Raw genomic sequence first — 26639 nt, 5'->3', positions numbered from 1 at the left:
CACTTCATGCTTCCATCTGCTGAAAAGCTTTATGGAGATGAAGATTTCATTTTTCAGCACGACCTGGCACCTGCTCACAGTGCCAAAACCACTGGTAAATTGTTTACTGACCATGGTATTACTGTGCTCAATTGGCCTGCCAACTCTCCTGACCTGAACCCCATAGAGAATCTATAGGATATTGTGAAGAGAAAGTTGAGAGACGCAAGACCCAACACTCTGGATAAGCTTAAGGCCGCTGTCGAAGCATCCTGGGCCTCCATAACACATGAGCAGTGCCACAGGCTGATTGCCTCCATGCCACGCCGCATTGAAGCAGTCATTTCTGCAAAAGGATTCCCGACCAAGTATTGAGTGCATAACTGAACATAATTATTTGAAGGTTGACTTTTTTTGTTTTAAAAACACTTTTCTTTTATTGGTCGGATGAAATATGCCAATTTTTTTAGATAGGAATTTTGGGTTTTCATGAGCTGTATGTCAAAATCATCACTATTAAAACAATAAAAGGCATGAACTACTTCAGTTGTGTGTAATGAATCTAAAATATATGAAAGTCTAATGTTTATCAGTACATTACAGAAAATAATGAACTTTATCACAATATGCTAATCTTTTGAGAAGGACCTGTATTTCCCACAATGCAGCAAGGTTCCCAGACAGGAAACTGCCAGGAGTACGTACTCAGGAGTTTCTTGTGGGAGGGGTTTCACTATAATATCAGTCATACAGCACCCCCTGATGGTCTGTTTGTGAAAAGGAATAGATTTCTCATGTAAAAGGGGGCATCAGCTACTGATTGGGATAAAGTTCATTTATTGGTCGGAGTTTCTCTTTAAGCTTTGTACAAGCGCTAGATGGTTCCCAGTCAAGGATGCCTCTCTCAAGAATCTAGAGTGTATACAGCGGCCCCCAATTCCCTTTGATGCATCGTTTGTGGATCGTTTCAGCCGAGGGCACGGCTCTTCTACTCAACCTGCCACCTCTGTTTTACGGTCAACCCTCTGTCTCCTCCTTCCCCCAGCAATAGAATGTACTGCTAGCCTAGAAGCTAGCAGCGTGTCTGTACAACACTGGGGCCCAAACTATTGCCTAAGTCAGTGCTGTCCAACTGGCAGGCTGCAGCCACTATTTCTGTGCCATGCAATCCCCCCCCCCCCCCACAACATCCCAGAGGGAAGAATGGCAGCGGAGATTGTGGAGTTGTCAGCCAGCATGTAGTAGACCATGGTGGTAGCGGAGGTGGAGCCTGGGGATCCTGCTAATGGAGCACAGCTGCTATGCTGGATGGGGGTAGGGGCAGCAGCTGGAGAGGACCCAGTTCTCGGGTAGCAACAGCAGGTAAGATGACAGCTGTGGCTGGATTGTCGGGACTGCAGTGGATCCTCCTGATGGCTTGCAGAGTGCTGGTGCAGCATAGGTCGGCAGGCTGCTCTGGACAAGAGAGAAGTCAAAATCAGCAGCTGTGGCCGATTGTGTCGGGAGTGGCACAAAGTCTGTTCCGTATCAGGCTGGATAACTGTGCCAGGGAGTGCTTGTCTGGCTGCTGGCTTGGCACTGCATGTAGCCGAAGAGACAATCTTTTTAAGTCCCTCACCTCAGGTTTTCTTCATGTGTGCAGCTCTGCTGTTTTGGAGTCCACACAGGGGGAACTGAAGCAAGGACTGGGAAAAGCTACTGGAGCAGATAAAAAAAACAAAACAAAAAAAACAAAACAAAACACACTACTAAAACTGGGTAAAAGCAGCTAACAAAGAATAAAAAAAAAGTTTGGCAAAAAAAAAAATGAAAAGGTGCATATAATCCAACTAACAGAGTGCTGTTTTGAGGAAAACGCTGCCAGATTATGTGTATTTTGAGGGAAGCTCTGTCCCCAGATTATGTGTATTTTATGGAGAAACACTGTCAGATTATCCATGCCCATAAAGTTGGACAGCACTGGCCTAAGGCAAGGAGCCACATATGGTAAAACGAGCACTTTCGCACTGGCCACTGTAGTAAATGGTGCGCTTGGGAATTGAATGTTGTTTATGTTTGCTTCAGGGCTGTGGAGTCGGAGTTGAGGAGTCTGAGCTTTCACAAACTGAGGAGTCTGAGTCAGATGATTTTGTACAAAATCCACAGTCCTGGTATGTATTAGATTAAGCAGTCAGAGTCGAGGAGTCTGAGCCATTTTAGGTACCCGGAGTCGGAGGTTTCATAAGCTGAGGAGTCGGAGTTGGAGTCGGACAACTTTTGTACCAACTCCACAGCCCTGGTTTGCTTGCATTTTCCTGCACAATGCCTGCATTTCTGACCAAAGAAAATTGCAAATGCAAAGTGATGCAAACCCCTGGAAACAACTACAAAATCGCCAATGTAAGTGTGCTCCAAGCCTGAGAAATCAAGTCCTGATCTCTGTGGGCAACAGAAATTGACTGTGGGCGCATACTTTGAAAAGTGGTTGACACTGGGGGAGATTGCGCATGCTGGCAATCCGTATCTTACCTTAAAGCCCCCTGGGATCCTCTTCCAGGTCACCAGAGTTGGGCTTTACTGCGCAGGCGCTGGCCAGGCTGCGCATGTCCTACAGCACGCTCTCATAGCCAGGAGCGCTGCGTGCATGCATATGTGGTCACTACGTCATAGGCATGTGCAGTGCACTCCCGGCCACGGCGTATGGTGTAGGTCGCGCACAGCCCGGACAGCACCTGCGCAGTAAAGCCCAAATCCGGCGGCCCAGAAGAGGATCCAGGGGGCTTTTAGGCAAGATGCGGGGAGCAGAGAGACTGCCGACCTATGCTGCACCGTTTCTATAGATTTATTTGGCTCTGGTATCCTTTAACTGCGGGCCTTGCGGAGTGATCCCAGCCTGGAAACACTTAGGGCCCAAGCTGGCCAGCCTCCAGGCGAGTGCACGCCATGCAAAGTGTACTGGGAAAACAACAGACTGTACTGCGAAGCTGTGGTAGTCCCTAGGAAATTTCGGGCACAGTTACTCTAAGCAGCCCACGACAACCCCTTAGCAGGACATTTTGGTAAAAGACCCAAAAACCTGTTCAGAACCATTTTTTCTGGCCCATGATGGGAAAGGAAATAAAACACTGCCGATCATGTACCACCTGCCTGAGGGTTAAAAAGGCCAGGGTGCAGCCACTGTCGGTAATCACCGAGCACTTCCAGAGGGTGGCAGTGGATATTCCTACCTATTCCTACAGCTCTGGCAAGTGCTACAGTTTAACGGTCATGGACTATGCCACACATGGCGGAAAATTGGCAAAACCAGGGTTCTGCCAGATTTTGTGTACTTGGGGCATGACCTGCCCTGGACTGGGCCTGGACGTGTCATAACCCCTCCCAACTACAGTGATGGTTAAAACACAATGGGCTCTATTCAAAAAACTTCTCATACATGACTTATCACTTATTTTATAAAAATAACCTTTCAGCACATTTACAAGCAAAATAATCGCTCAAAGTTATTCCTAATTAACTTCATTTCAATATTACTTTTCATACCTTTATTATAGTATGTTTTTGCTCTTTGGAAGCCAAAAGAAGTAACAAATCTGGTGAAAAAGCTTTGTGAATCATTCCCATTGACACACTAAGCCCAGGGTCCTATACTTTTAATCTGACGTCGAATAACCATCAATCGACGGCCCGCTAGGACACGGGAAAATCACCAACTTGGATTACTTCTTACAAAGACTCTTGCCTAACGGACTTCCATACTGTAATCAAACTTTTTTCAGACATTCTATCCAATTTTCATCTCTTACCTATTTCTCTCCAATAAATCTGTTTGGCTGGCAGCTATATTTACCTGGCAGTCTTAATGCATATTGCCGTGTATAATTTTACATTAAACTAACAATTTTATCATTCTCGTTTTGCCCTGTTCAGGTCTGATTGTTGCTACATATAAATTGCCCTCCGAAGAGACATACCACGGCACTGTCATTTTTTAATTTTCTTATGAATTGTTGATTGTCTAGTTAGGTTGCTAATAACCGTTTCTTCCTTCTAGGAATAGCTAGCGGGTGTCTTTTCCCTACCTTTAAAATTGGAAGAGTGGTGGTAGTGAAATTACTCGATTTTCAGCGTGAAATCTATATTTTTATTTGACTGATTGTACATGTATGAGCACCATCAACCAATCTTAACCGTTTACTGTGCACACAGTGGATTCCCCTCCAGAAGTCTCTAGTGCATGACACCTGCATGGCAACTGTGGCCTAGTAATACAGGATTGGTAGGTGGTTGTCAAACACTTGTGTCATCTCCATGTTAAATAATGGCAGCACAAAACTGCTGTGTTTACATAAATCAGTGATGATAGCTGACCAATTTCATCTGTCACAATTCATTCAAAAATAAAGATTTACAAATGCAAAACCACTGCTCATACCCAGGGCCGGTTTAAGCAACAATGGGGCCCCAGGGCAAAATAAACCTGGGGGCCCCCCCAACATATACCCCGGAACAAAAATCGGCATTAGGGGACCTTTTTTGTAGCTGGTATAGTCAGAGTGTGAAGTTCCAATCGGTCGGAGCTCCACATTCTGGCTATCCCAGCCTGCATGGGGGACAAGGGGTTAAAAAGTTTCAGGAGGGGGGACCCCACATAATTAAAAAAAAAAAAAAAATTCCCACACTCCAAACATAAAAAAAAAAATTGGGAAAAATAGGAAAAAATGCCAGGGATCTTCATACAGCCATATTGCGGCTGTATAGCGATCCCTGGCCAAAGCCCTGCGGCTGCGTATAGACCCCCTGGAAACCTCGTCAGGAAATTTATTGCACATTCGTTTGATGCATGTAAAATTACACTACCGTTAGGTTTGCTACTAAAAGTGACATTTACCGCATTTAGAAGTATACTTTTTTCCTTCGAAACTTTAAAATCGATTTTCTCAAAAACTATAAGGTCTTTTTGAAAAATTGTTTTTTCCCCTTATTCCCAATGATCTCCTTAACATATCCTGCAATTTAGGGTTTATAGCATTTAAGGTGGATAGCATTAAAGTCGGCAGGTTTTTAAATGTGTATTTTTTTTCCTTTGAAACTTTAAAATCGATTTTCCAAAAACTATAAGGCCGATTTGAAAATTTTTTATTTCCTCTTGTAGCCACTGGGGCCCCCTACAAGCTCTGGGGCCCTGGGGCAGCTCCCTACTTTGCCTCTATGGTAGCGCCAGCCCTGCTCATACCTCAAAGTGATTTGCCACCTACCGGTAGTCACTCCGACAGTTGTGAGCTTATCTACATAAAGAAGGAAAGAAAGAAACTGCTAACACCAGATGTTGCCTATATTTTCAAACCACTTGTTATTCAACATGTAGCTGCCCCGACCTCAATCGCCCATGTGGAAATTGTTGCAGAACAGTAACTAAGCAGTGGAAAAGCCCCAGCTGCTAGACGGCTGAACTGAACACGCAGTTCAACTATCGATGAGAACTATTCCTTAACGACAGTCAGTCCACGGATCCGCCGAGTGGATCATTCAAAAGTGCTGCTATCAGCTTAACGATCTAACACACACACGTCCAACTGTCGTTCAAACGACCGGTTTGACCGCCAAGTCGTTCAGAAATATCAGACGTGTGTACGTACCTTAAGGCTTCTTGCACACCAAGACGTTGCATTAGGTGGCACGTTAAGGTCGCATAACGTGCACCTAACACAACGTATGGTGCTGCAAGAGCCGACGGTAGAGTGAGCCGCGTTAGGCGGCTCGAGTCCTATAATGTCTCCCAGAGTGGCGCTGATTGGCCAGCGGGACCACGTGACACTCCGCATCACGTGGTCCCGCCGGCCAATCAGCGCCCGCCACTGCAGTGAATATTAAGTAGCCATGTGCGCGGCTACTGTAGCTGGCTCTCCCCGCCTCCTCTCCGCCCCCCACTGCGCATGTGCAAACAGTCTAACGCGGCTATAGCCGCTCCAACGCCGTAGCATGCTGCACTTTGCACAGAACGTGCAGCGTTACATGTAACGCAACGTGGGCTGTGTGAACAGCCCACTTGTGTTACATTGCTGTGCGTTGGGGGAGCGTTACAGGCGCACTAACGTGCGCCTGTAACGTCTTGGTGTGTAAGCAGCCTAAAGGAATCATCAGGCAAATTAAAAAGGGGAAAAAAAAAAAAAAAAACAACTTTACTCACCTGGGGCTCTTTCTCCAGCCCCTTGCAGCCGACTGTCCCACGCTGAACGCTCCGCTCTCTGTCGCCATCCCGGGCTCCCCGCACTGTGCAGAGGCCGACCCCGAGGTGGTCCATAATGCGCCTGCGTGAACCGCCGCTGTCAATCAAGCCCACGTTATACGTGGCTTACTGCACAGGAGTTCTGAGTCTGTGCAGTAAGCCACGTACAACATGTGCTTGATTGACAGCGGCTGTTCGCGCAGGCACAGTAAGGACAACCTCGGGGTCGGCCTCTGCACCGTGCGGGGAGTAATGCATAGATTGAAGCTAACTCTTTATGCAAGAAGTGACAGCAGAAGAGGGCATTGATTTCCTGGATATATGCTGTGCTGACAAGTGACAACTCCATTTTTGTTGAAAAAAATCCAGAACCCTCAGGCCAGGAGCTCACTAGGCAGAATCGCTAGCTTTGCCGAACCCGCATGCATTTTTGCACATAATGAAAGTCTATGGGCAGCATAAAAAAACGGAATATACCCGTATTTTTGGGGAATATAAGATGTTCCAGCATATACGCTACTCTATCTACACTACACTGCACAGCTACACTGCACTTATCCTTGCTGCCCCTACCAGTTACACTGCACCCTACACTACACTTATCCCAGCTGGCCACCAACTAAGCTACACAGCAATGCACTACACTATACTGCACTACACTTAACTAAAATTACACTACACTTTCACAATTATCCTATACTTGCTCCTGCAGCCACAATCCTCTGTCCTGGCAGTGCGTTCCTTTTCTTGTCTTGCAGCTATCCATGAACACCGACCGCCTGCCATTATACAGCACTGCCAGGTCCCCCAAATTGCATACGCGTTGAGTTTACAATACACTAGCGGTGCATGTACTGTTAACTCATGTATGCAACTTGGAGGACCAGGCGGTTCTGTATAGCCGAAGGCGGCTGGTATTCCTGGATAGCTGCAAGACAAGAAGAGGAACACACTGCCAGGACCTGGAGCCAGAGGGAGAGGATTGCGGCTGCAGGAGCACGTAATATCGCTCCCCAGCACACTCTGCTTATCATTTTTCCGTACCTGTGGAATATAAGACACACCCACACCCCCGAGTCTTGAGAGAGAAAAATTGTGCCTTATATTCCAAAGAATATGGCACTCAATGCCTTTCACCCCCCCCCCCGGGCAGCACTGCATTTCGATTATGAGTATTTCCATACTCAGAGTGCACAACACTACTTATAAATACTGGCAAGCACTGATGGGCACCTAAACGGACAGATTAATTAATCAATCCACTAATCAGATCAGCCCCATGCAATAACTCCAGTTCAGCCCCTGCTAATTCCAGCTCCTGCAATTTATATGGGCATGTGCTTTCCCACACAAGTCCCATCTTAGGGCCCTAACAAACGCACCTATTGAATTAAAATTTCACTAAAAACGCAGCAATATTGCCACGATCGTGGCTACTGTGGCACAATTTTAATGCAAGTCAATGGAATCCTTTTAACGCAAATCGGCAAACGCAAACGTGTAGCCTGCAGCATTTTCAGGCGATTGCGTTTAGTGCTATAGAAGCACTATATACTCCAGCAAGTTTTGCGCTTTTAAGTGTGAATGGGGCCTTAGCGTTTCCACTTATGTGTCATGCTTTTTCCCAAAAACGAAACGCACTATATGCTTCAGGATGCAGCTACACTCACACCGAGACGCTGCAGTGCATTGAATCATACAATGTACAGTATATTGTAATGATACATTAAGGGCTCGTTCCCACTGTTGCGACGCGATTTCGGCCGCATTCCGACGCTTGTAAAAACGCATGCGTTTCCGCATGCGTTTTTACCCGCGATTTCGCATGCGATTTCGCATGGCAGGGTGCCATGCGAAATTAACCATGACACTGCCAGGGCTAAATAACATTGAAAAAGGTGCGAAATCGCACGCGAAATCGCAGGTAAAAACGCATGTAACAAACGCATGCGTTTTTACTATTAAATACATTAGCGGCGATTCGCACGGATTCCCGACGCAGGCGAAATCGTTGGCTCTTTTGTGCGTTTTTTTACCGCTGAAAAAAACGCACCTCAACAACGCTACAGTGGAAACAGGCCCATCCACTTGCATTACATGTGCGGATCTGCATGCGTTGGACGCATGCAGATTCGCGATAGTGGGAACGAGCCCTTACACTGACACGTTAGTATGGTGGAATCCATCGGCATATGCAATGTGCGCAGTGAGGTATAGCATAGCGTACACGTTTGGTTCAGTGAAGTATACTTTTTATGTACGGCATTTTTGACTATATGTGCCGCATCGCACAAAATGCGTGTTGCCAATTTTCCTCTCAGTTGCATTACGATTCTATTTTTTACAAGTAATAATACAGCACTCCAGTGTAAACGTAGCCTTATAGTTAATGCAAGCACATAAAGATGAGCACAAACAAGTCCCCTGTGCCTAGTCTGGGCATCTTTCCCATAGAAATGTGAACAAAATCAAAGTACAAACACATTTGGCCAAAAGTATCTATTAAAAAAAAATACATATGAACACAAGTTTTGTTTTGCACTTTTTAATGGGAAATGGGGGGGGGGGGGGGATTAAATCATGCCCATATGTAACAGCAGCGGCCACACAAAGATTGATTTCTCCAACAGATCAAACATGCCCATGTGTAACAGCAGCGGCCACACAAAGATTGATTTCTCCAACAGATCTGATCACGTTTAATCTGCCACAAACCTGTAATGTATGTCAGTTTATGGGTGGAATGTGTGTGCCTGGGAGCAGCAGTGATCTCCATGGACTGGGTGGTGAGTACACAAACTTATATTGAATGGGAAAATACATTAGCAAAGCTGCAATAAAACATTGATTTTCCTGCCAGCTTTCTGCAGAACAAATGATGCTGCTATGTAACTGAAGGCTTTTTTACACTACAGGCGATTCCAATGCAATTTTGTTTCCCATGTGATTTTAAAAAGTCCTGCATTCTGCGTTTGCAGGATTACAAATCGGAATTGCATTGTGATATTCTTCTCCACTTAGATGCATGATCACAAGTGCAATCGCACTGTGATTGCGATTGTGCAACCTGCTTTTTTCCACCGCAATTGCATCATGCAGCGATCAGGAATGAAGCGCGATCACTTCAAAAATAGGAACTCGGTGAAAATTGCAATTGCCGCTGTGTGCAGAATCCCATAGGATTATACGTGTTACAGCTCTTTGCTGATGGTCAGCGATCAGCAAAATGCAGCTGAAAAGCTCCCAAGTGTGCTGTTGCACCCCTGGGTGCTGCCACAGCAGCGTTGTGATTTTTTGCAAAATCGCAACTCTACATTAAGCGCTAGCAATTGCGCTTTTTGGTGTACACTAGCCCTACAGCATACCCCTTGCTACATTCTATAAGGAGGAGTAAACTTTGCATGAAAATGGGACTTGCAACAAAAAGCAGCTGTACAATGCTTTGATTGGAGAACTGTTCCCTATGAGGTTTCCTGCTGGGTCCCCTAAAGTAGACTAGAGCCCGGGACACAGCTTAGTCTATCCACACTTATGTAACCTCTAAAGAGCTGAAGAACTACAAGTGCCAGCACCGCCTATCGGGTGGGGATGCTGCTACATGCCTGCCATATACATGAAGCCCCAGCTGCCCCCTCCCCCACAGTAAAGAGTACCTGTCCAGGGTCTCCACGCTGGCCTGGCGAGAGCTGGGCAGTGATGGGGGAGCGGATGGCCGGGGTGGTTTCCTAGCAGCTGATGCTCCTCCTCCGGCCGCCGCGCTCTCCATGGCTTCCCCCTCTCCGGATGCTCGGGATACAGCTGAGCCGCTTATCGCACAGGAAGGGCCTGATTGCAGCCTCTTTTCCTGCCCCGGCTTCCTGCAGCTGCTGGATGGGGAGAGAAGCGCTCTGACGTCCCCGCTGTCACCCAGCCGCGACCAGCATGCACCGCGCTGCCTGCACATCCACACTGGGCTGGGCTGTCACTGACACACACACGGCTCCCACAATGCAGTGCGCTCCGGCAGCCAGGCGTCGTGTAGCGGGCTGCGTTCTGCCTGCTGATGGATGCTGAGAGGCTGCGGAGTATGGCAGCCAGCTCTGTACCACACCAGCCAGAGCTCCAATGAGCAGATTCTGGCAGCAGGCTGTGCAGACCAAACAGTGTCCCATACAGCTGCTTTTTGTTGAGAGTCCTAATCCTACTTTCATGCAAAGTTTCCTATCTTCCTAGGGCCCTTTCCACTGACAATCACAAATGCCAGCGTTTGCGATTTTTCATTAATTTTGTTATGTGATTGCAATTTTTCATTTGCATTGCATTATCCCTCTTAGGCCCCGTTCACATCTGAACGTTGCTGGTGATTTCGGCAAAATGCTCAAGCGCTAGTGCTTTTTAATACGGTATGGGTCCGTTCTCAATTGGGCAATTTGCTTTAATCGCCAAACGCAAATTTGTATCCTACACCATTTTCAGGCGATTGCGTTTAGTACTATAGAAGCAGAAAAATCACGAAGTGTGAATGTCGTTTTTTCACGTTAATCGCTGGAGCAAAAGCGCTAGCATTTTGCAAGTTTTAATGGGGTCTAAAATGCTCCAGAAAGCGATTGCGATTTGCAAATCAAATCACTATAGTGGAAAATACTTCTCATGATTTCTATGATAAAGTATATAGGTAGAAAAAAAACGTTTTGTAAAAAATAATACCTTTTATGATAAAATAGCAACCCTAGCGATTTAAAAATCACTAGCGATTTGCGATTCAGCTGTGCAGTGGAAAAAGGCCCTTATTATAGAATGTAGCAAGGGGTGTGCTGCAGGGATAGTGTACCCCAAAAGTCGCAATTGCTTGCACGTAGGACCCTATTCTACTAGCAATCACAAAAGAAAATCACAAACGCAAGCGATTGTGATTTTTTTCAGCAATTTTGTTATGCGATTGCAATTTTGCATTTAACATTGAAGCACATCCGCAGGTAAAATCGTGATTGTAATTTACAGAATATCGAATCGCTATAGTGGAAAGTAATTTTTCCCGATTCCTATGTTAACCCTACTTTACCCAACCGTAGCAATTTAAAAATTGCTATTTTAAGTGATTCACTCTCAGTGGAAGAGGGCTCTTAGCGATGTACAATTGCGATTTTGCAAACACAAAAAAAAACACTGCTGCAACAACACCCTAGGGATCCAATACCTTCAGGTTTGATACATATCTAAGGAAAGGATCTGGATACACTGTCTTTCCAGCACAGTCCCCACTGATGTGACCTGCTAGGTCGAATACCACTTCGGCACACTTCAGGCAGCCTTGGGAAGTACTCGCGTCCCTGAGTGCTTCTGAAGACAGTAGGTATGATATACTTACCTTAAATTGTACCTGAGATGAGGAGCATCTCGTGTACCATACTTACCTGGGGCTTCCTTAACCTCCCCTGGCGGTACGCAGATGCGGTGGCTGCGTCCACGGGAGGGATTTTTTTTAATGAGAAGTGTTTAATATTAGCTAACACTAGGCTAGCTAACTGTGGCCCCCAAGTCCCCCGGCATCGGTCTTATCCCCCCGATCGCCGCCAGCAACACTCAGCCGTCCGCGATCCCGTGAGAGCCGTAGCTTCCCAATTGGCTTCACTCGTCGCCGTGGAGACCATCGGACATGACGTCATGCGCAGTTCCGATCCTCACCATAGCGAAGCCGGGTGCTGATTGGGAGGCTGCGCCATCGCGGGATCCCTGGGGGGGTATGTATAACGGAGGCACTTGGGGGACATGGTTAGCTAGCGAAGTGCTAGCTTAACCACATAAAACTATTTTTATACATACCTGGGGCTTCCTCCAGCTCCATCTGCATGGATCACTCCCACACCGCCGTCCTCAGCCGTCTATCACCGGTACTGGGTCCCATCACTTTGGCCAGTCGACTCAAGTGCAGTGCGCTCCCTTTGTACTGCGCAGGCGCATGTGTAAGCCAGGCGCCGGAGAGATAGTCACTGCGCATGCGGAAAACTGGCCGTGTCTGGCCGAAGTTACAAGACCCGGTATCGGCGATAGAGACGGCTGAGGACGGCGGCGTGGGAGCGATCCATGCGGATGAAGCTGGAGGAAGCCCCAGGTATGTATAAATCTATTTTAAATAGTCTCCGAATCTCTTTAAGCCCAGTTGAGGCCGCTCGTCCCTCGCCGTCTCCCTGGGTGGCACATGTCACCTGCAAGCCTGGCCGAGTCGCGCTTTGTCGCGCAGACATGGCCAGGCGCGCTTTCCCTCAGAGATACGAGGGCTCCCAGAGGTGGCAAATTTGAAAGGGTTGACGGTGCTGGAACCAGGACACAGAGAGGAGCGGGAACTAAAGTGTGAGTGTTACAGATTGCTTGGCTGTCCTGCTGATCCTCTGTCTCTAAACATTTAGCCATAGATTCTATACAAGCATGCAGATCAGATGTTTCTGAGGGCTCGTTTCCACTATCGCGAATCTGCATGCGTCCAACGCATGCAGATTCGCACATGTAATGCAAGTGAATGGACCTGTTTCCACTGTAGCGTTTGCGTGGTGCGTTTTTATGAGCGGTGAAAAAACGCACAAAAGAGCCAACGAATTCGCCTGCTAGTGGAATGCATGCGAATCGCCGCCAATGTATTTAATAGGGAAATCGCATGCGTTTTTTACGCGTTATTTTACGCGATTACGCATGCGATTCCGCATAGGAACCAATGTAAATTAACACAGGCAGTGACATGGTTAAAACGCACATAGCCTAACCTATGCGAAATCGCATGCGTAATCGCGTAAAATAACGCGTAAAAAAACGCACCTGCATGCGATTTCTTCTGCGGTGGAATCCAGGCGATTCCGCACCGCTACAGTGGAAACGAGCCCTGACTGAAGTCTGAATGGATTAGCTGCATGGTTGCTTCAGGTGTGTTATTCAGACACTACTGATACATTAAAAGATCAACAGGACGACAGGCAACTGGCATTGTTTAAAAGGAAGTTAATATGGCAGCATACATATGGGCGTGGCTTGTTTAGTTTATAGGGAATTAGAGTATTAAAACAAAAAAGTATTTGGCTTGAGGAATGCCCTATAAACAATAGGAAAGTAACACAATTATGCAATGAGTAAAAGTTCATCTCAGATCCACTTGGCAGTCCTGGCTGCAGCACTATCCAAATCACACACACCTGCAACAAGCATGCAGCTAATCTTGTCAGATTTTTGCCAGAAACATCTGATCTGCATGCTTGTTCAGGGTCTATGGCTAAAAATATTTTGGGCAGTGGATCAACAGGACAGCCACTCAACTGAACTGATGTGCTAAGGCCTCTGTCTTTACCTTAGGCAGCTTTGCCTAAACTAACACTTCCATACATTTTATTAAATGTTTATGAAAAACTGTGTAGTGGGATGTTCAACAAACTGAATGTAATGAATATAATTTGCTTAGAAATGCCCCGATAGTACCCAGACACAGTAATATTGCCCACAGGTTGTTCTGTCAGGCAGTGAAGGGTGTGGCCAGCCTTAGGAAGCACAGTGATCCACAGATATGAAGAACAGAACTGAGACTGCAATGTAAACCAATATGCTTTAAAGCAGAATATGTTTATTTACCAGATTTTCATATTTTAGTCAGAGCTGAGACGACATGAAAGGGAAACAAAATAAGGAGTACATATATTAACATATGTGCAAACAATCTAAATACATACAGTTCTCTTCAGGTGTAAAAATATTTTAAGTGTCCTCTATCCAAATCTGCTACTGTATTTAAACTAGTATTGTATATACAACCTTCTATAACGATTATCTTTATACTATTTTATACTAGTATTTTTTTTATATAATAAGGTATTTTATAATTCTATAAACTTTTACAATAATTTACAGTCTAAAACATAAAAAAATCCTGAAAAAGTCCCTTCAAATACTGTAGTAAAATAATAATTCATTAGCATTGGGAAAGTGACAACTATAGAGTAGACCAAAAAATTACCTCAAACATACTTAAATAAGAAACATCATTACGTGGATGAATTAGCATACGATGAAATACTGCAAGTACACAATCAAATATGCACAATGTCAACACATACTCAGGGCTAGTTTTATACAACATATTCTGGCGATAGTTTGCTACAAGTATTTTGTCAGTTTATGCCTGGGTTGCTCTCCAAGAAAGGCTTATGTAAATCACATTTTACATACAGTACTTACTATAGTTGTGTCCCATGTGTCTATTTTTACTACTTAAATATAGTACAGTGTAAAGCCTGGTACACTTTCAATTATAAATTGGCCAATCGACCAATTTTACCACCTCCACGTAGTATGCGGATCAACAGATATTAAATACTATTAGCAGATTGCGTAGGATAACCCTCATACTGCATGGAGGTGGTAAAGTTGGTCAGTGATTGACCAATCATAATCGAAAGTGTACTAGGCATTAGAGTGCATACACATATCCAGTTTTGAGAGCTTACCTGCAACAATCTGTTCAGAGCTTTCAAAATCTGTTGGCCCTCATGCTACATGGAAGTGGCGAAATTGACCAGTTATTGAACAATCAAAATTGAATATGTATATGCACCCTAATGCCTAGTACACACCATACAATTTTCTGTTACATTTTTTCTGGTAGATTTTATGTTAGGTCCCGTTTCCACTTGTGCGGTGGGAATCGCTGCGGAAATGCGAATGCGAATTTCGCATGCAGTTGTATGCGAATTTTCATATCATTTTGCATGGATGACTATGTATGCGAATTTAACCACTGCAGTGCCTGTGTGCTGTTCCAGTGTTTCTATGCGAAATCTTATGCAAATTCGCATACCAAAACCGCATGCGAATTTCCTATTAAATACATTGTATGCGAATTCTGATGGCTCTGCCGTGCAGATTTTTTCTGCACAGAAAAACACTCAGAAATCCTGACAAGTGGAAACAGTCCCATCCACTTGTATTCCCATGCTAATTTGCATGCGGGATGCGTATGCGAATTCGCGATAGTGGAAACAGGCCCTTGGATTCTCTGTAATTAGATTATTTTTTGTAAAGTACTGGTAGAGACTGGTCATTATCTCTGGTGCATTGTCTTCTGGTTATCTCCTGCTGAGTAGAACAATGCCTAATTGCTCGGCAGATAGATGGTTAGAGAGATAATTTCCAACATGTTAGAAATTCTCTCTAGCAAGTAAATCTAACAGAAAATCTTATAGAAAATTGTATGGCGTGTACTAGGCATAAGGCCTTTTGATTATGATTGGGCAATCACTGACCAATTTTACCTCCATGTAGTATAAGGGTTTACCGACACAATCTACTCATAGTATTCAATATCTGTTGACCCTAATGATGGAAATACACCATACCATTTTCTGTTAGATTTTCTGTTAGAATGCATGAGTAGATTATTTTCTGTAGAGACTGGTCATTATCTCTGGTGCATTGTCTTCTGTTTATCTCCTGCTGAGTAGAACAATGCCTAATTGCTCGGCAGATAGATGGTAAGATAGATACATTTCCAACATGTTGAACTTTATCTATCTGGCAGGTAAATCTAACAGAAAATTGTATGGTGTAAAATTGGTAAGTGATTGGCCAATCAATCTCGAATGTGTGTACCAGGTTTTAAGTGTGAATGAAAGAAGGAAGCTATCTGCACAGTGGTTAGTACAGGGACTTCTAACATCTCTGGCAACAATTGTGTTCTAGAAGCATTATATAGTCCAGAGGTGATGGAAACGTTTGTGTTATACATTTGGGAATTGTGCTGTATTACACTCAGGGCCTGGCACACTGTTGAGTTATAATGAAACACAAGTGGCCTGCATTGCTCTCTGTTGCAGTGCTGACCCTATTCTTATACACACATTGGGACAGTGGTGTATTGTGCACAGGAATGCATGCAAAAGTGCTTTGTCAGAACACACTGCTGTGCAGCACACAAGTGCAGCCACCAGACAGTGCTGTCAGTGCAGTGTCTTATGTCTTCGCGTATTGCACACTGATACACTGAAGTCACCTCAGCAACACCACAGAGCCCACATTTTAACACAGCTGTGTTTGCCAACTAAAGTCATATAGTAGACTGGATTGTATGAGAAGCCCAGTATTGTGCTGCCAACAGGTCCAAACCTTAGTTCAGATCTATGTAAAAAACCTTCACATGTGGTATATTATTGCAGAATTCTTAATACACCTAAATAACTTGGGGTTTCAATGGCTTCTGCAATTCAAAGCAAATACCTGATCTGGCATCATTTCAAATTTGGTGTTTTCAATCTCATTATTAAAATTGCTATGTCATGTATCACTGATACACATTTTATCATTTAATATTGCTTCACATTATCTCTCAATATTATTTTACACCCTGCTGTGGCTTCTTCCTGAATTTGTTATTACTTGCACAGAGCAGAAAGTATTGCCATTCTGGAGGAGTATTCACTAATGCACTAATCAGGAAGCCTAACATGCCCACTGCTCACTGAGCGATGTTTATTGCTGTCTGCAGATAAAACCAAAGTAACACATTTGAAATGCTGTTTGGAAACATCCTTTGTGATGTTCATAGCTGACTTAAGGGAAAGAAAGTAGAATATCACTTTAATGATACATAGTGTAAGCAGTGTACAGATGTCCATGTTATCTATTCATCTGCACAGAATCTCCAGCTTTCTCTCCCACAGCACAAAGCTTATGGACCAGTACATGACTGAATGACAGAGGAAGCAATCAATGCCCCATACTGCTCACTTCACTCTTATACCAGAATCCTAGCAGAAATATGATGATAAACGATTACATCTACAGTTGTGCATGGTTTTAGAATACTCCACGCAGGAAAGTATTAAATTCCCTCACTGATCTACCAGTCAACTCTGTGCCAATGCAACACTAAAGGTGCCCATACACTCGTCAGATTGGCAGCAGATAGATAAGAAATGCATCTGATGATCTATCTGATGCGTTTTTAGAACATTTTTTACCAGGATAGAATTCCAATAGATTTCAGTTTGAAATCTATTGAAATTCGATCTGATGGCATTTTTTTGCCATCAGATTTCCATTAAGGCCAATGCAAACTGATAAGCAATCTCATCAGATCGACCTACATTTTCCACCCTGCCAGTTCGATGGAAATCCATTCAAATCGATCGAAATCGGCCATCGATCGGTCGATTGGCCAACCGATTTGCAAACGATCAATCGATCGATCGATCGGGATCGATCGGTCGGCCAGAAAATCGGCTGAGTGTATGGGCCCCTTAATGCTGCATACACACTTGAGATAAAAGTCTTTGGAAAAGGCAAGATCCCAGACCAATTTTACCCCATTCCATGTAGTATGAGAGCCATACCTACACAGTCTATTCTATGGAGCTGCACTCCCCGTCAGATAAAATCTTTGCAAGATGCTGCACACACAGATGCCTGTACACATTCAAAAGATCAGTATCTGCAAAAGATCCATTCCTGCAAAATGCATTCATAGTCTATGAGATCTGCAGATAATCATACACACCTTGTTTAACAGGCAATCATCTGCAGTTCAGATCCACCCGGATGGATTTTCAGATCTGCAGATGATTGCCTGATATGCAGATGAAGTCTGTTAAACAAGGTGTGTATGAGGATCTGCAGATCTCATAGACTATGAATGCATTTTGCTTAAATGGATCTTTTGCAGGAAGAGATCTTTTGCAGATAATGATCTTTTGAATGTGTGCAGCATCTTGCAAAGATTTTATCTGATGGGGAGTGCAGCTCCATAGAACAGACTGTGTAGACAGAGTATGGCTCTCATACTACATGGAATGGGGTAAAATTGGTGTGTGATCTTGCCTTTTCCAAAGACTTTTATCTCAAGTGTGTATGTAGCACAACTTTCACTACTCTGTCAGTTTTCAGTCTTTCTGCCTTTTTAATAAGCAAAGCCTCGCAAGATAATTCCATGGGAAACAGGACAAATGAGGCAGATTTTTCCCAATAATAATAATAATCTCCCTGTGATCAGCCAAGACTATTGCAATGTGTAACAGAGCTTAATGCTCCAGTTTCTAGTCAGGAAAATGAGGAAGCACCTGATCTACGCATTTGTTTCTGATCTGCATACTTTTGCTGGGTAAATTATTTCTGTATCATTATAGTCAGAGGATCAGCATTAGGGCCTAGAACATCAGCAGTAGTCAGAAGTTCAGCAACAGCGGCCAACATATTTGTCTCATAACAGCGTACTTTAAAAATAAGTTTTAAAAAGTTCAATTTTTATAGTAAGGAAAGATTAGAACCTATGCCAGGTTTCTAATGCTGTCTGTGTCACTGATGGAGAGACTATCACTTCTGGTTTCTGTGAGGACTGTAGCACATAGAGATAGAAGGAGGTGAATGCTAGATTTCTGCATTTGATTTGTGAAATAAAATCTCCAGTGGGGGATGCCTGCTCCAGAGGCAGCCACATGTGCAACTCCCTTCCTACAGGAGATGGATTTCCTCTAACTTCCTGATGGAAATGCCAATGAGGTCTGAAGGCCTGCACAGATGCTTAATATTTGTTGCTTGGAATGATTAGTAGTCATTCCAGGTGAGCATCTAGGAATGATAATTTTACAAACACATTGCTCAGTTACAGCTGAGCAGCGTATCCTGTTCTAATGTTGGACAAGCAGGAGGCAGTACATAGCATCTGTTCATTTCGGACCTCCTGTTACCCGGCACAGCAGACCACTAACCATCATGGTACACCATTACTGACATTGGATTTGAGCCCAAAACAATGACGAACAATTGTGTCATGAACGTACTGGAGAGTAGCTTCAGACATCAATAACACCCACCTGCTGTGGCGGACAAAAAAAGGGGGGGGGGGGGATGATGTTCTACTTTATGCAATAATGCATAGCTCAGGTAGCACACAGTTAAAGTCCAATATCACTCAAATAGACATTCATGCAGCCCCCTAAAATTCTCTCTCTATTACTATGTAGAGTTAAATCATCCCACTTACCGGTATGCTTCCATTAAGGCAGTTATCCTAGTGACAGGTTAAATAGTGACTGGAGTGTCAGTGACTGACCACTCTTCACTACAGTCGACAGGCAAGATGAGCTTGACATATTTTAGTTCCAGTTTGACTCAGAGCATTGTGCTTCACTGATTGTAAAGGAGATGTTGAGTCCACAAAGGAATGGACCTGAACTACATAGACAAGCTCTTCAACTACAGAAACTCTCCTCATATTTTACTCAATTACAAGGTTACAGCTGACCGCTATCCTTTGCTCCATACACCTGCAATGTAATGGACACTCCCAATTTGGAATATACCATTCGATTAATATAATTATCACAGCCTGACCTATTCCCTGGCTCCAATCATCCCAAAAAAACAACATGGTTCTGCAAGTTTATATGGAGTTCTGTTCTCTACAGAGGTGGAGTCCACATTAGAGCAGATGGACAGGACCATGAGACACTGCACGCCACCAGAATTATATTTAACTAATGGCACATGCTAGGGTATGCTGCTTACCTTTGTCACGTACTGATATGGGGCAAAGGATAACATTATTTTATAGTGAAAGTTTAGCTATTTAACCAAGTGACAGGGGTACGTTAAAGTGATGCATGTAAAAAAGAGCAGCAACTTCCCCATATATTAGAAAATAACAAATGTAAAGAAAAGCCCTTTTTACTGATCAACACAACACTCTCATAGCGGATACTGTAACTAAGGAATATATAGTAAATAGTCAAACAGTGCTGGATTTGCGGTTTACGTTTAAACTCCTAATAAAAGAAAACTCAAAGCTCGAAGATGTTGTCCTTGTTTTTTGTGAAAAGGGTTTGTAAAACGCTTGGTTTTATTTTTGTTTGTATCCAAGAAATGGTTTTTCAATTCGTGACAGTAAATCTCTCAAAAAGGAAGGGAGACAAAAGGTGAAAAAATATCTGCATAGTGGGAATATTTAGAAACCCAGTTAGGGATGCATTACGATCAATTAATTCTTGACAAAATTGATACTAGGCATTTATATGGTATTGGCATCTTCTGCAGCACTTTATAGAATCGACAGGGGAGAAAATACAAACTCCATGCATGAGGAGAACAAACTCCAAGCACATAGTGAGATTTGAACCTGGGACCAGTGTTGCAAGGCAATAGTGCTATCCACTATGCCACCCAACACCAGTGTCAGGTTATACAGCCCAATTAGCTACCACACTGGCAGTCAGAAAACAGCAACTACTTGATAGGGATTTTTACCTTTCATCAGTGTAACGGGTTAAGAAAAACAAAGGTGTTTTGCTGAAGTTAGGCTTTGATACATTTTTCAAGACTGCATATGACCCTATTCCACATAACTTGCAAAACTATATGACAAATAGTTGGTAATTTCTTATGGAATTACAGCCACAGAATGCATAAACTCCCCATGCCTGCTCACTGCATTACAAAGCTATGGAGCCTCACCCTTATTTCTCACCTTCCTACTCTTCATCCCTTTTAGTCGACTAAAGAATGGCCTTTCCCAATCATTTGATCAGCATAGCCATCAAACATTCAATAACAAGGTTGGGGTTTTTTATTTTATTGTATATGTCTATTAAAACTGTGGTCAAGAAGCAATGTAGGCTAGAGACTAGAAATATAAAGCTCTTCAAAGATAAACGCGTTACCAAAAGTTATGTGCAGTCCCCTCCAGGCTGTAAATGAAGGCCAAAGAGATATCAAAGGAGTTGCTAAGAAAACTACACTCATTGGGAGATATTTATCAAGCAACAACTACAAGAGTACCAGTCGCTTAACTGGTGGAAATCCATCAGTTACTGGTGTATAAAGTGATTTGTAATGGTTTTACCTTGTGTTTATGACCCTTGGCTGCAAGTGAAGTCCACTGCAACAAAAATGGATAGCTGTAGGATAGATTGGTGGCACAATACAGAAACACAATACAGAAAATGGCTGCACTTGCAAGAAGTGGCCTGAGGATACGATTAATATAATGCGGTGGGGTTCTCTGAGGAGATTTATTAATGAAGCTGCCCTGCTGTAACAAGTGACACCACTGTTCTGCTATCCCTCCCTGCGCAGCAGAATTGACAAATGCCATCTAATTTTTAAAAGGTAACTTACAATGGAGAACAGTTAAACCACAGGTAGAGCATATCTTTATACCAGAAAGGATAACTTGCCCTGTGTGACCAGCACAAGGAACAGGGGTCAACAGTACATACACCAAATACAGACAAAAACTGCAGAAGAAAAAAAGGACTAAGGTAAATTACACAAAAAGAATTAAAAAAAAAAAAGTAAGTCTTTCGGGACAAATGGCGAATGTGGTGAAACAAGCTGCATTTTTTTGCTTTTTACTCCGGTTAATATATATATTCAGATGTCCAATGTTGTATGGTTAAAAGCCATCCAAAGTATTTTTCCTACATGTATAACAAGACCTACATACCAGTGCAACATATAAAAAAGGATAATATTTCAAGATCTTAAAAAAAAGGCACATTTTTGTTCAACCACGAAGATCCAACTTCATCCAAATAAGGCATCATTCAAAATGGCCTTCCAAAAAAATAGCGCAGCCAAAATCTATACTTCATACAAAAAGCTAATGTTGCTCAAAAAGGAGTTTGCATTATTCGTGATGGTGAAGGCGGAGAGGTGGAGGAATTGTTCATTTTTGGTGAGTTGGAGATTTGAAGTTCTTCAAGTTTCCTGATGTAGTCATCCCGTATTGCTAGCAACTCCATGTAACGCTGTTCTACCGGGTTTGGCTGCTGTTGGTTCAACAAAAAGAAAGACGTTAGTTCAAACCAACACAAAGAGAGAGTAAAGGTACTAAATACACTATACAATATTTTTTGCCCAATTAGATTCATTAGATGTTCGATTCATACAAAAATGTCGAATTGGGCAGGAATTATGGTTAGCCACAGGTCTTGTGATAGAATCAGAATCAATGTATTTCGCCAAGTAAGTTTGCACTTATAATTTGTCTTGGCAGTTGCTTAATAAACAAACAAAAACAATACAAGGACAGACAGTATGTATATTACAAGTCAAGGACAGTATGCAAGTATAGTGGCAGTAAACAAGGTGAGAATTGTTCATTTTCAGTTCTGTGCTAATTACTTTCAATTCCTAGCAGCTTTAGCATGGTTCTGCATTAAAGGGGAACTGAAGAGAGAGCTATATGGAGGCTGTCATGTTTATTTCCTTTTAATCAATACCAGTTGCCTGGCAGCCCTGCTGGTCTATTTCTCTGCAGTAGTATCTGAAGAAAACCAGAAACAAGCATGCAGCTAGTCTTGTCAGATCTGACTTTAAAGTCTGAACAACTGAAACACCTGATCTGCTGAATGCTTGTTCAGGGGCTATGGTTAATAGTATTGGAGGCAGAGGATTAGCAGGGCTGTCAGGCAACTGGTATTGCTTAAAAGGAAATAAACATGACAGCCTCCATATACCTCTATCTTCAGTTCCCCTTTAACCAGCTGAGCGGTCTGGACGAGCTCAGCTCGTCCAACACCGCCAGCGGCTGCCGCTCAGGCCCTGCTGGGCCGATTTTAATGAAATAAAAAGCAGCACACGCAGCCGGCACTTTGCCAGCCGCGTGTGCTGCCTGATCGCCGCCGCTCTGCGGCGATTCGCCGCGAGCAGCGGCGAAAGAGGGTCCCCCCAGCCGCCTGAGCCCAGCGTAGCCGGAACAAAAAGTTCCGGCCAGCGCTAAGGGCTGGATCGGAGGCGGCTGACGTCACGACGTCGGCTGACGTCGATGACGTCACTCCGATCGTCGCTATGGCGACGATATAAGCAAAACAAGGAAGGCCGCTCATTGCGGCCTTCCTTGTTTATTCTGGGCGCCGGAGGCGATCGGAAGATCGCCTCCGGAGCGCCCTCTAGTGGGCTTTCATGCAGCCAACTTTCAGTTGGCTGCATGAAATAGTTTTTTTTTTATTTAAAAAAAACCCTCCCGCAGCCACCCTGGCGATTTAATCAGAACGCCAGGGTGGTTAAGGATGCCTACCACCTGAGGAAAAAAGCTGATCCTGCGTATAGATGTTTTAGTTGCAATTGACCGGAATCTTACTCCTGAAGGCATAAGCTGGAACATGACGTGAGCAGGGTGAGGCCTCTTGCACACTACATGCAATTCTGATTTTTTTATTTAAAAAAAAAAAAAGTAGCAGCATGCAATTCGTTTTTTTAATCAGAATCAAAAATTGGATCAGATAAAAAAAAAAAAAAACGGAATCGCATGTAGTGTGCAAGAGGCCTGAGAGGGGTCAGTGGCAATTTTGGTTGCTCTCTTTCTGCACCTGCTAGTGTAAAGATCCTGCAGGGAAGCTAAGCTACAGCCAATTATCCTTTTTACTGTTCGGATGATGCGCTACAGCCTCCCCTTTTCTAATGCGGTTGACTGTCCATGATCGACCCTTCAGCCAGCATTCAGGAGGTCACCGCTGCAGAGGGTCTTGGAAGGACGGCGCAGGCACAGGATGACTACAGGGGATTGCAAGAAGCAAGTTAAGCTCCCCCCCCTACCCCCCAATTTAGATTTCATTTAAAGGTGACTAATTCATTTGTGACTTGTATACTATAGAGGTATGCATGTGGCTCGTTTTTAGATTTATTCCACTCGTGGGGAGAATACAGGCCCCCTTGATCACAAGTAGCTTAAAGTGTATCTGAGGGCGAAAAGAAAATTATACATACCCGGGGCTTGCTCCAGCCTCCTTCAGGCTTATCGGTCACTTACTGTCCTCCTGAGCCGCCGGGATCCTCTTATAGGTGGTGCAGTAATTTGCACAGTCTGTGCAGGCCAGTCGCACGCACCCACCCATCGAGCAGGCGCAGAACGCTCCCAGCGACAGGAGCACGATTGGGCCTGCTCTAACAGGATGAATTAATGGTCTGCTTAATGGAGGACCCAGGCATCCTGGGAGGACGGCAAGGAACCGATGAGCCTGAAGGGGGCTGGAGGAAGCCCCAGGTATGTATTTTTTTTCGATTTCTCAGGTTTCCTTTACCACTTTATTTATTGAGAATCACAGGTATAATAAGATGATGGTAGGTGCACTGCACTAGCACAGGAATGACAATGGGGCTTGGTGTAATTCCACAGTAGTAGTCGTGATGCCTGCTGGCTTCCCACAGATGTGTGCATCTACCCCAGCCATGCCAGCAAAGTTCTCCCTCTTGTAGACCCATGCTTACAGAGTAATCAATTTCCATAATGTGTGCCAAGTCACTGCTGCCATCCCTTCCCTCTAGCCTCATGGGCCCATCCCTCATGTAACATTTCAAACATATGGCGGTATTTATTACAACTTGTTTCCTAGGGGAGCACCCTGATCGTGATCTATGTGGTGCTACAAGAATGGCAAAAACTTAAGGGAGACAAAGTGGTAGAAGACTGAATGGGGACTGAGAGGGTATGGTAAATAACTGTACATAGACAGGAGAGCAAATGGAAAACAATTGACAAAGATGGGGTGGAGACTGATTAAAGTTGAATAGGGACAGGCTAAGATATAGACAAAAAAAAGGATGTCCCAACACATGCCCCTCTTTAGCGTAACTGCATATTACAATGCGATCTGAAATGAAAGTTCTTTATAGTAACAATTCTAGTGGATAAATGTTCTGAGTCTACAGGGACAATTCCTATCTTCCTGGATTGCTGCTGCCTGGGAACACATTGAAATTTTTTCTTGGCCAATAATTGATTTTTCCAGGACTGGAAGCATTTTGTGCTCCTCAGCATTCCACAGAAACAAAAACTTGGCTTAGAATTAATACAATGTTCAACCAGTGGTAAAATTCATTCAGCCAGTACAAATATGTATACATAGCTAGCATTAGTTAAGTGTTTCGATTGGCCATGCTAATATTTTCTAAACTTGAATATACTGTATTACATGCTTGACATGTCAAGCTTTTACTTTACCTGTTGCCTAATTCTTGTATTCCACCTGATGTAGTAATTGACCCAGAGATCCAAGTGGCGCATGCTGGCAACTGGATATAGCACTCGATTCAACTCCTTTGAATAAAAGGGATTGATGTACTTTGACTTTTCACTGTTTATCCAAGACCACACAGACTGCGTTTTTTCCTTCAATTTCTGGAATGAAAAGAAAAAGATAAAATGGGTAGAAGGAAAGATAGGCAGGTACCAGGCGCTTGCTGAGGACGAGCTCTATAGACTGCCCCTACAGTGGTTGTGCTCACGTAGACATCAATCAATCACCACCGTCCGGTATCTCAGATACTGGCCGGTATCTCTCCTTTGTAACCTAGCTGGAATGCCTGTATGCCTATGTGACTGCCATTAAACCCCTATGTGCATGAGCTGGTGCTCCGACTTTTTCTCTTCTACTGGTGATTGAAAAGAAAAAGATGTTGCAAAAGTCATTCATTTTTCTCACAAAGGCGTACTAGCCCTACACAAAGAAATGGTCTGAAGTCCCCTTCTGTTTTCCAGTACAGGTGGTCCCCTCCTCACAGACTGGTTCCATTCATTAGATTGTAAGTGGAGTCCTGGATAAATGGTGGATAAATGATTTACTTTCAGACCACTCAGGATTTGGACATATAGTATAAACTATGTTTTTGGTTGTTTTCAATGAGTGTTTAAAGTGATTTAAGAGTTTATAAAAAAAAACAAAAACAGTATTATATATTTTGTACATGAAGACAACTTTTTATCTCAAAAACGTAACTGGAGTAGTCTGTTAAGTAGGGGACTGTCTGCACAACAGGTAGTAGGGGGCTGTCTGCACAACAGGTAGTAGGGGGCTGTCTGCACAACAATTAGTAGGGGGCTGTCTGCACAACAGGTAGTAGGGGGCTGTCTGCACAACAGGTAGTAGGGGGCTGTCTGCACAACAGGTAGTAGGGGGCTGTCTGCACAACAGGTAGTAGGGGGCTGTCTGCACAACAGGTAGTAGGGGGCTGTCTGCACAACAGGTAGTAGGGGGCTGTCTGCACAACAGGTAGTAGGGGGCTGTCTGCACAACAGGTAGTAGGGGGCTGTCTGCACAACAAGTGATAAACCTGTCACCTATGCAAATGAGCTTGACTAACAACTTGTGAATTCAGTCTGTTTCCTTCAGAGTAAATAGAAGCTGAAAGAGTGAGAATAGGCTTGATATAAGATTTTAGTCCTTCAAAATTCAAATGGTCATTAAGCCTCGGTTTTTCAGTTGAGCACATCAGATTTGACACAGCTGCTGTTTAGAATGAGGGCTCTTTCTTATCTCACAGAGGCCACTTATAAAACTCATCACTTGCAGTGGAAACTGCCAGTGCTATATGAATGTATATAATAAATAAAAAAAAAAAAAAAAAAAAAAAAAACAATGGTGTCAAGTGATATTAAAATGGGTAAAGAAATTTCCATTTCAATATTTTACAATTTTTTTCCTCAATCATTATCCTGTTTGAGCTAAAACACACG

At 43.7% G+C, this 26639-nt stretch overlaps 2 protein-coding genes across 6 annotated transcripts in view; both read right to left on the bottom strand.

Annotated features, from left to right (window-relative positions):
• The window catches only part of MTMR1 (myotubularin related protein 1), a 111694-nt gene extending 101571 nt beyond the window's left edge, over positions 1-10123 (bottom strand). For 3 of the 4 annotated variants that reach the window (XM_068251025.1, XM_068251024.1, XM_068251026.1), the window contains exon 1: positions 9838-10122. In XM_068251025.1, the coding sequence (XP_068107126.1) occupies positions 9838-9950 (113 nt within the window). In that variant the 5' untranslated portion in view covers positions 9951-10122. Of the gene's footprint in view, positions 1-9837 lie in introns of all 4 variants that reach the window. The other variant, XM_068251023.1, reaches the window with a different exon arrangement.
• Positions 10124-21324: 11201 nt separating this feature from the next.
• MTM1 (myotubularin 1) overlaps positions 21325-26639 on the bottom strand; it is a 131745-nt gene continuing 126430 nt past the window's right edge. For both annotated transcript variants that reach the window (XM_068251021.1, XM_068251020.1), the window contains exons 14-15: positions 25128-25304; positions 21325-21954 (exon numbers count right to left, since the gene is read on the bottom strand). In XM_068251021.1, coding sequence (XP_068107122.1) covers positions 21796-21954; positions 25128-25304 — 336 coding nt within the window. In that variant the 3' untranslated portion in view covers positions 21325-21795. The remainder of the gene's footprint in view (positions 21955-25127; positions 25305-26639) is intronic.

Source organism: Hyperolius riggenbachi, chromosome 8 (genome assembly GCF_040937935.1).
Source record: "Hyperolius riggenbachi isolate aHypRig1 chromosome 8, aHypRig1.pri, whole genome shotgun sequence".
Lineage (NCBI taxonomy): Eukaryota > Metazoa > Chordata > Amphibia > Anura > Hyperoliidae > Hyperolius > Hyperolius riggenbachi.
This window is presented reverse-complemented; position numbering and strand designations above follow the sequence as displayed.